General features: G+C 48.7%; 1 protein-coding gene across 1 annotated transcript in view; it reads right to left on the minus strand.

The window, feature by feature from the left end:
• PIGR (polymeric immunoglobulin receptor) overlaps positions 1-8,321 on the minus strand; it is an 11,286-nt gene extending 2,965 nt beyond the window's left edge. Inside the window, exons 1-7 of the mRNA XM_021682511.2 lie at positions 8,267-8,321; positions 6,964-7,308; positions 4,938-5,591; positions 3,332-3,664; positions 2,427-2,750; positions 1,177-1,342; positions 686-807 (exon numbers count right to left, since the gene is read on the minus strand). Of these exons, the coding sequence (XP_021538186.1) occupies positions 686-807; positions 1,177-1,342; positions 2,427-2,750; positions 3,332-3,664; positions 4,938-5,591; positions 6,964-7,308; positions 8,267-8,309 (1,987 nt within the window). The 5' untranslated portion in view covers positions 8,310-8,321. The remainder of the gene's footprint in view (positions 1-685; positions 808-1,176; positions 1,343-2,426; positions 2,751-3,331; positions 3,665-4,937; positions 5,592-6,963; positions 7,309-8,266) is intronic.
• Positions 8,322-8,940: the final 619 nt, after the last annotated feature.

Here is an 8,940-nt window from a genome sequence, read left to right on the forward strand (position 1 = left end):
TTTCTTTCTTTCTTTCTTTCTTTCTTTCTTTCTTTCTTTCTTTCTTTTTCTTTCTTTCTCTCTTTCTCTCTTTCTTTCTTTCTCTCTTTTTTTAGATTTATTTATTTATTTGAGAGAGAGAGAGAGAGAGCAGGGGAAGGGACACAGGGAGAGGGAGAGAGAGGGAGAGAAGCCGATTCCCCACTGAGAGCAGAGCCCGATATGGGGCTTGATCTCACGACCCTGAGATCATGACCTGAGCCAAAACCAAGAGTCAGATGCTCCACCGACTGCGCCACCCAGGTGCCCCAACAACCTCTGACCTTTCAAGGCACAGTGCCTCGTTCTCTTCTCACATCAGCCCTGTGAGGCGTTTACTATTATCCCAGCCTTGAGCCCTGAGGAAATTGAGGCATGAAATGGGGACACCCAAAGTCACACAGCCAGCCAGTTCTCAAAGTAGGCCTGCATCCTGAGCTCCTCATCCTGGCAGTCCTGCCTCTGAACTTGGATCCTGAGCCATCACAGGTGGCCTTCCAGAGACAGGAGCACTTAATGTGAGTTTTGGGTTTCCCAGAACCCTTTCTCAAAGAACCTATGAAAGAGAAGGGACCACGGCAACCCCACACTAAGGGCAGCTAAGCCCCCCACTGAGGTCCAAGGGCTCAGGGTTGGGGGCGCGGGTAGGGGCATCCAAGGCACTCACCAACATTCTTCCTGTGCCGTGCTCTGAGCACCGCCACGACCACGGCCCCCACTGCCAGCACCAGGCCCAGGGGCACCACGGTGGAGACAAGCACTTTGGAGCTCCCACTTTGTCCCTCAGAGCTGGAAGAAGGACTGAGTTAGTCACTGGAAGGGAAGCCTGGGGTCCCAGGATGTGCCAGCAGGTTGGGTCCTGTTAGCTCTTTCTTTCCCTCTTCTTGATACAGCCCCCTCACTCTACTCTTCTAAGGAGCCTTCCCAGACATGGCAAAGGCAAGAACTGGGCCTTTTCTTCATCCCAGGCCTGGGAAATTGAACTGAATGGTGGACACCACCCCAGCCGCAGGAGAAGGGCGGAGAGCACCACTGGCCCCTCCTGAGCACAAGCCAAGGCAGTGAGGCCTGCCCCCCTAGTGAGAGGAGGACAGGCTCTCCTCTGGGCTCCCCACGGCCCAAGCTCAGGTCCTTGTTCTCTGGGATATTCTCCCTCACCTGCTGGTGTCTGCGGATGCTCTGCTCCCATCTACAGGGTCTCCGGTATCCTTCACTGTGTTGTCATCCACAAAAAGCCTGGGATTCTGAATGACTTTGCTCTCAACCTCCCTGACACTTGACTCTTCACCAGGAGCAGCATCCACTTGGCTGACATCTTGGGACCCTGGAGAAAGACAAGTGGGGCTGGATTATTGTTCTTTCTATGTTTTCACTCCTTGAGATTAGGCAATCAGAAGAGTGGGACTTCATTAGCAATCACAGGGTCAGGGTGAGATTTCAAGGCTGTAGGAGGCGAGTCCACGATAACACTAGAAATAGATGATCTCTGTCCCATTCATACCAAATTCATTTCCACCTACAAGGCTCCATGGCATAGATCTAGCTCTGCATAGGGGCTGACCCATCATTTGGAGATAGGGAGATTTTTCTCAGCTTTTGAAACCCTGCCCCAGGTCTCCTGACGGAAGGGCTGGGTGCAATCGTGCTGCCCCCTGGTGGTAGCTTGGCAATGGGTCCTTCAGTGAACCAGACGGGTGGGACCACTGCACAGTAGGATTTCTAAAGGGACTATAATACCCTCACTAGGGATAAAACACTCCATGTGACATTTTAAAAAGAGACTTAAAATGCAAACAGGCTAGAAGAATTTGCCTTAATTTTCTTTATCAGATCTTATACATGAAGATATCTGGCCTTCCTTTGAGAGCAGGCTTTAGTAGAGTATATTGCATGTGATAGTGACTTCGAAATTTCACTAGGTAGAAGATCTCACTTATAGAAAGGGCTTCAAAATAGCCTGAAGGGGCAACTATAGGACTTGTCTTGAAGCTGCGGTTATATGACAAACCCACTTTTTTTTTTTCCCGGTTTGCACGTTCCTTGTAGAAGGCTCAATGAGACTAGATAGAGGCTAAATCTCACCTGCCTCCAGTCTCTTTTTTTTTTTTTTTAAAGATTTTATTTATTTATCTGAGAGAGAGAATGAGATAGAGAGAGAGAGCATGAGGGGGGGAGGGTCAGAGGGAGAAGCAGACTCCCCGCTGAGCAGGGAGCCCGATGCGGGACTCGATCCCGGGACTCCAGGATCATGACCTGAGCCGAAGGCAGTCGCTTAACCAACTGAGCCACCCAGGCGCCCCCTGCCTCCAGTCTCTTAGAGCCAAACCTGGGGGCCACCTCTGATGCAAGAGCTGGTAGGCAGGAACCTTCTCTGGTGTCCCCAGGGGACATAGACCTCAGAGACTTACCCTTTACCCTCTCCTCGACTGCCACATAGACAGCCGTGGTCTCTCCGTATCGGAGGCCATCCTTCACCCCGCACCAGTACCAGCCTTCATCCGCCTTGGAGACTTGGTTCAGGGTCATGGAAATGATCTGGCTCTTCTGGTCGCAGTTCACGAAGGCCTGGCTGGGCCCTTCAGCTTGGCTGGGCAGAGTTTTGCAAACTTTGTTACTCCACTTGCACCAGTATTTCTCATAGGAGTAGTATTTGCATGGGAATTGGCAGGAGAGCTTGAAGGTCTCTCCCACCCAAGCAGTGGCATTCTTGGGTGCCTTGAGGCCTGGTTCTCCTGGAGCAGGGAGGGAAGGAGAGATGGGCACACAAGTTGGCATTGGTGATACTGCAGGGAAGTGACTGTGGTGGGGATCTTTATCCATGGCCCATTTCCTCTCTGGATAGCATTATAAGTAAATACATTATACTGAATACATAAAGTATGTAATTACGTGCCTGTGTAATAATTATTATTGATGATCCTCCTGCATTAATCTAGTCTATCATAAAACATAGACTCTTACACATTGACCTCAGTTTGCTTTCCTTGATCTTCTCTTCTCTTCTCTTCTAGACGCAATACAAAGAGCTGCACTCTACTTCAGCTGATGGCATATATACTGTCAAAGAGGCCAATATTCTTTATCAAGAATAAGAGGTGCTACATGTGGTAGTTTGGAGAGTGTGGGGTATGCACAGGAAAGGGTGCCTGTTACAGTTATGAAGACATGATGTCTCGGTAGGTGGGCTCTCTCCTGAGGTCTGTTCCATCAGCATGGAATGAGACAAGAGGAAGAGTGGCTGAGGGGGATGTCGCTGCTGACTGATGGCTCCTGGGGCTGCCTCCCTTCCCTCTTGTCCCAGTTCAGCTCTTACCTTCGACAATCTTGAGCTCCACTGTGGACCTCCAGCGATGATCGCCATTAGTCAGACACCAGTAGAAGCCAGCATCCTCAGTGGTGAGCTGGTTGAGTATGACCGTGTAGGTGCCATTGCCTGGCTCTTCATGCAGCGTGAGCCTCCCCTCGTACTGCTCCTGAACCAGCCCGTCACTCTCCACCAGGGGTTGGCAGCGGCCATTTTGAGTGTCTTCCCAGCGACACCAGTACTTCAGGCTGTTTGCTTCCTTAGGGTTGTAGGGGCAGAACACTGCCACAGAGCCTCCAACCACACCTTTCACCACAGAGGGACTCTTGGGAATTATGGTCTCTAGAAGTACAGAGAGGGAATGGAACATCAGCAACATGGTCTGGGCAACCTCTTGCCCATGGTCTCAGCGAGGGCAGAGAGTGAGGTTTAGACTATTTACCTCACTCTCCTTAGAGAATGAGAAAGACCTTTCTAATGTCACAGAGCCTGTAGCTGGAGACATCCAACCAGACTCCAGGGACCTTCACCACTAGTGTGGGCATCTTGTTTCCTTTCCACACCTTATTCTGGGCAGAGAATGGAAGGAGTTTAAGGAGGCACTATCAGTTCTTCTCCTTGGGCTTCTTATGAAATCTCTCTATAAAAAGTTTCTGTCTGTTTATTAGCTCATCCCATAAAAATGGCCAGATGGTTTTTCTCCAAATTAAGAAAATATATTTAAGATGGTATGATTTAAAATATGAACTATGTAGCACAGAAGGTTTACTTGTTGACAACTCTGAGGGCCATCTCAGGGAAAAAAAAAAGTTTTTGGCCATTCTCCAAAAAACTAAAGCTGACGTCCAGTGGGAACACTGGACAACTGAAGATGCTGAGGAATGTGGTGAGGTCTGAGCTGGATATCAAAGTGACGCGTAGGGAATGTGAGCCCCTTAAGGAAATGTCACAGGTGACATTGAACTGCAAGTATTGGTTTGCTGTTTCTCATGAGGGTAACTCTCTGCAGGGTGCTCCCAGGTGAGGGGGGGGGAGCGGGGATTTAATGATTTCACCACCTTGCTGACTTGCCAAACTAGAGCTGAGTAGGCCAGATGGCAGAATAACAAATAACCCTATGAGATGTTGAGGGGGAAAGTTAGAGGCTGGGGCATTGTTTTCCTGGGAGAGAGCTGACACGAAGATAAGCCAACATTTCTCCCATTTCAGTATGAGGGATGAAGTGCCATCCTGCTCGAAAGACAGGGAGAAGGGACAGGTGGCCCTTGCAAGCCCTGCCATGGCACTGGGATTCCAGGCTAAGTCTTCACCATGGCTCTCTGAGACCCAAACAATCTGCGGGCCTTGCCTCAATGAGGAGCTTCGCTCTCCTTCTTGTTAATCAGGGACAGCCATCAAAAGGCCTTTGACAGAGAAGAATTAGTAGATAACACAAGGCTGAAGCTGTGTTTTCTAGCTCTCCTGTCCAGCTGTCCACATAGCAGGCAGCTCAGGGCTCAGTGGAGAGCAGATGACGCTGACTGACTGATGGATATTGGATAGACTCATAGGGTATGAGCCAGGCGCCCACCTGCTGGGCTGACACACCTCTTCCCCTCCCCATCTCAGGTCTCACCTTCATTGACAAAGAGTTGCCAGGCCTGGATGGGCCAGCCTTTGTGAAGCTGGCCATCAGAGTCGGCTCCACAGATGTAGTACCCCGAATCCTCTTTCCTCAGGTTGGTGATATGCACACTGAAGGAGCTGTTATCCTTGAGAGTGAGCAGGATTCTGCCCTCAAAAACCTGAGCCTTCTTCCCCAGGGTGTTGATGACCACATCACAGTCTTCCCCATTGCTTATCCGGCACAGAAATTTGGCCGTGTCTTTCACCTCGGAGCCCAGGGCACAATCAAAGGTCACGGAGCCCCTCAGATCTCCATAAAGCAGTTCAGGCTCAGGCTTCAGCACTTGGAGGTCCACGTTGCTCTTATCACCACTGGAATCATCCCCGGTCTGGCAGACGTACATCCCAGCATCGCTGAGCTGGAGTCGCTTGATAATGAAACTGAACACTAATTGGTTGGTATCCAGAATAGAGATCTCTGCTCTGCCCTTATAGTCAGGGTGCACCTGCTCTTTGGAGTTAACGACTAGAACACAGCCCTGGCCTGTCTTCTTGCAAACAGACTTGATCTTCTCAGAATTCTCCGACTTGAAGGGGCAATTGATGGTCACTATTCCGCCCAAGTCAGCAACGTAGACTTCAGTGTCATTTTGGAGCCCAGGACCTGCAGGATAACGGGCGGGTGATTTCACTTTCTTGCAACAGAGGGCTATTCAGTATTACCAGTGAGGGTCTGGCTGTGCCTATCACCTTCATTGCCCTCCTTCCAAGAAGGACACTGTCAGAATATCTCTTCCAAGGACCAGCCTTACTGCCATCTCCTCCGTGGAGCTCTCCCCCAGCTGGCACTAATCTCTTCTGCCTCTGTGCTCTCTTGACACTTACATCTGTATCTCTTATTACATCTGATCTTGCCTAGAGTTAATTATGTTCCCCACAGCCTGGAAGTCCCTTGAGAGCAAAGACATGCTTTACACATGTATGGTTCCCCATGTTGTGCCTAGCACAAGGCCTATACATAGTAGGCGCCCAAATTAATGTGTGTCGAAATAAGCAGAATGAATGTAAGTATAGGGTGATGGATTTCAGTGCATTGTGATAGAAGTTTCTAAAATTTGCAACAGTCCAAATATGGAAAGAGCTGCTTTGTAAAGTAATGAATTTCTGCCATTTCAAGTGTTTAATCAGAGGCTGTATACCCAATGTCTCCAGTGTTCTTTCAGACATCCTGTATAGGATCAACTCCAAGTTCTCCTCGGCTCTTAAAGTTCTTCCCTTTTCTGACTCTCCATGACCACCTGAATGAACTCTTTATTCAGTCCACAGATAGCACCCAGGCATATCCCAGGGGAATGTTTTTGAGACATATCTTTGAGAACCCCTCCAGTTTTCCTCCCTTAAGACCTCTTTCTCTCTTAATTTCCCTTGATTATCTGAAATGCCCTTTGTTATTGAACCCTTGTCAGAAAGATCTTTCCTATTTTTCTCTTCTCTTAACTAGAACAGGCTTATTCAGTGGCCCACTCCTCCAGGGCCCTGGTCTTGGGGCAAGAACTGATCATTTCATCTATGTTGAGGACTAATGGATCCCAGGTCAAAAATGCATTTTGAAAGAAGCCTTCTGGTGACCTTAAGGTCTTAATCTGAAGTGATTTAAGGGTCCCTATAAATCTTTCCCTGCCTTTTCTGTCTCCTTCAGCTCAAAGACTTCTCGCCCCACTTGCAACACACACACAGTGAGAGAACTCGTTCTCCTGACGCTCTTCTAAGCAACTGCCTTAGTAAAACCCTCAAATGTCATAGGCCCTGAAGACCTAGAAAGAGTGCCCACCACCCCCCAAGGGTCCCATCTGTCTCACTTCCACGTTCTATTATGAAAAGTCCTTGCCTCTGGAAAGAGAACTCAACTCACAGCCTTCCCACCCCATGCCCAAACACTCTTCCCTCTCAGGAAATTCTTCCTCAAGCCCTCCCATGACAGCTGTGATGAGTCCCTCTCACTTTCCCAAAGGAGCCCAGGGAGTCTGGATTCTTACCACGGCTGACCTCCAGGCTCACATCAAAGGACAGGCCTCGGCTACTAATGCCCAGACCACACTTGTAGCGCCCAGAGTCATCCCGGGTGAGATGGCCAATGTTCATCACAAATGTGTTGTTCTCTGGGAAGTTGGTGAGGTTGGCTCTGCCCTCATAATCCTTGGACACGTAGCCCTCCGAAGAGATGAGTGTCGTGCAGCGGCCCTTGGCTCCCTGCCGGCACCAGTACTTCCGGGTATGCCGGTTGACGGAGGAGTCTGGGTAGTAGCATGTGATGGATGTTGAGCCACCTTCCACACTGCTCACTTCCTGAGGACCGAATATGGGACTCTTCATGGAGACCACTGTGGGGACAAAAGACAGAGGTTTTCGGAGGCCCTGGCAGGTAAAGCCTGCTGAAAGGATCCCGAGGGCCTCCCCCGAGGAGATGAAATCTTGTGCCTGACACATGTGCCTTCTGTGGATTATTTGTTATGTACTCTAGCGGGACAATTGCTGCTGGACAATGCTGCATGATTTGCTGCGATTGGGTAAAATGATTGATTAATCATTATTACATCTAACTGTCACTCATTAAAGATCACCACTTTAAGGACAATGGAACGTCAAACTTATTTCATGATATCCTTGTCCATTAAAAAAAAGTCACTTTGTGGGGTGCTACACCATTGCATTTGTTATCTAGCATTTTCTTATATTTTTTTTTTTTAAAGATTTTTTATTTATTTATTTGAGAGAGCGAGAATGAGAGAGAGTACATGAGAGGGGGGAGGGTCAGAGAGAGAAGCAGGCTCCTCGCCGAGCAGGGAGCCCAATGCGGGACTCGATCCCGGGACTCCAGGATCATGACCTGAGCCGAAGGCAGTCGCTTAACCAACTGAGCCACCCAGGTGCCCGCATTTTCTTATATTTTTAAAAACACTTTGTAGATTCTTTTTTTTTTTCCCAGATAAAAATACTGAGAGCCAAGAAGGATAAGCCATTTCTCCAAAACCCCATAGCCACTCATAGGGATGTCTGGTTTGAGGTCAAGGTCTTTCTTTTTTTTTTTTTTTTCCTCCTGGTGAAGACCTTTAACCAGACTCCTGGCCTTGAAAAGAGGGATTGCCATTCCTGTTCCCGACCCCCAACACTTGGTCACCATGGTTTTTTTTTTTCAGATGTGACCTTTCAGCATCATCTTTGTGACTCCTCCTTGAGGCAGTGCAAGTTTTGAGAGTGGCATCCCTGGGGATAGGCCTGATTTCAGTGTTCCCAGGGAACTGGGTCCTGGAGGGGTGGGCTGGGTCTTGACAGACGCACCTGGAAAGACAGCCAGCAGGCAGGTGAGGAAGAGGAGTCCCATCGCTAGTGGCTCTCGAGGGGCTGTTCCACCCAGGCCAACTTCTTTGCAGGAGGCTGAAAGACAATAGAAAGGATAAAGCTTTGTATTTTCCAAGGCTAGCTGGCCTTAGAGTTCCTGTACCACCTGTTTGGTTTTGTACTTCCAATAACTAACAAAAAGCCTGTTGAAAGAATGAATGGCTCCACCTTTCCCATTATAGTTCAAATTCCCACTATTCCACAGTGCTTTTTATTCCTTAATAGTTGTAAGTAGATATTTGTCTTCTCAACTAAGCTGCACGTTCCTTGGGGTAAGGACGCAGGTGCCCTTTTTCCTGTGTCCCCATCTGGGCGGCATGGTCTGTAAGATCTCAGGAACAGCTCGCTGGATGATGGGTTATACCAACAAGTGGCCCCATCTCTGTTTCAGCTGCCCTCCCTATATCCCTGGCATACTTTATGGTGTGTTCATATGAGCAAACTGAGACCCATAGAGAAGGCCTGATAAGGATTAAAGTTGTAAATGTCACAATGATGGTCTCTTACCATGATCTCCTTCCAGGCACTGTGTTAAATAATGTACATGTATTATTTAAACTTAATATCCCACTCTGAAGTGGTTGTTCTTCCCCACATTTTACATAGGAAGAAAC

This window comes from Neomonachus schauinslandi, chromosome 6, assembly GCF_002201575.2.
Source record: "Neomonachus schauinslandi chromosome 6, ASM220157v2, whole genome shotgun sequence".
NCBI lineage: Eukaryota > Metazoa > Chordata > Mammalia > Carnivora > Phocidae > Neomonachus > Neomonachus schauinslandi.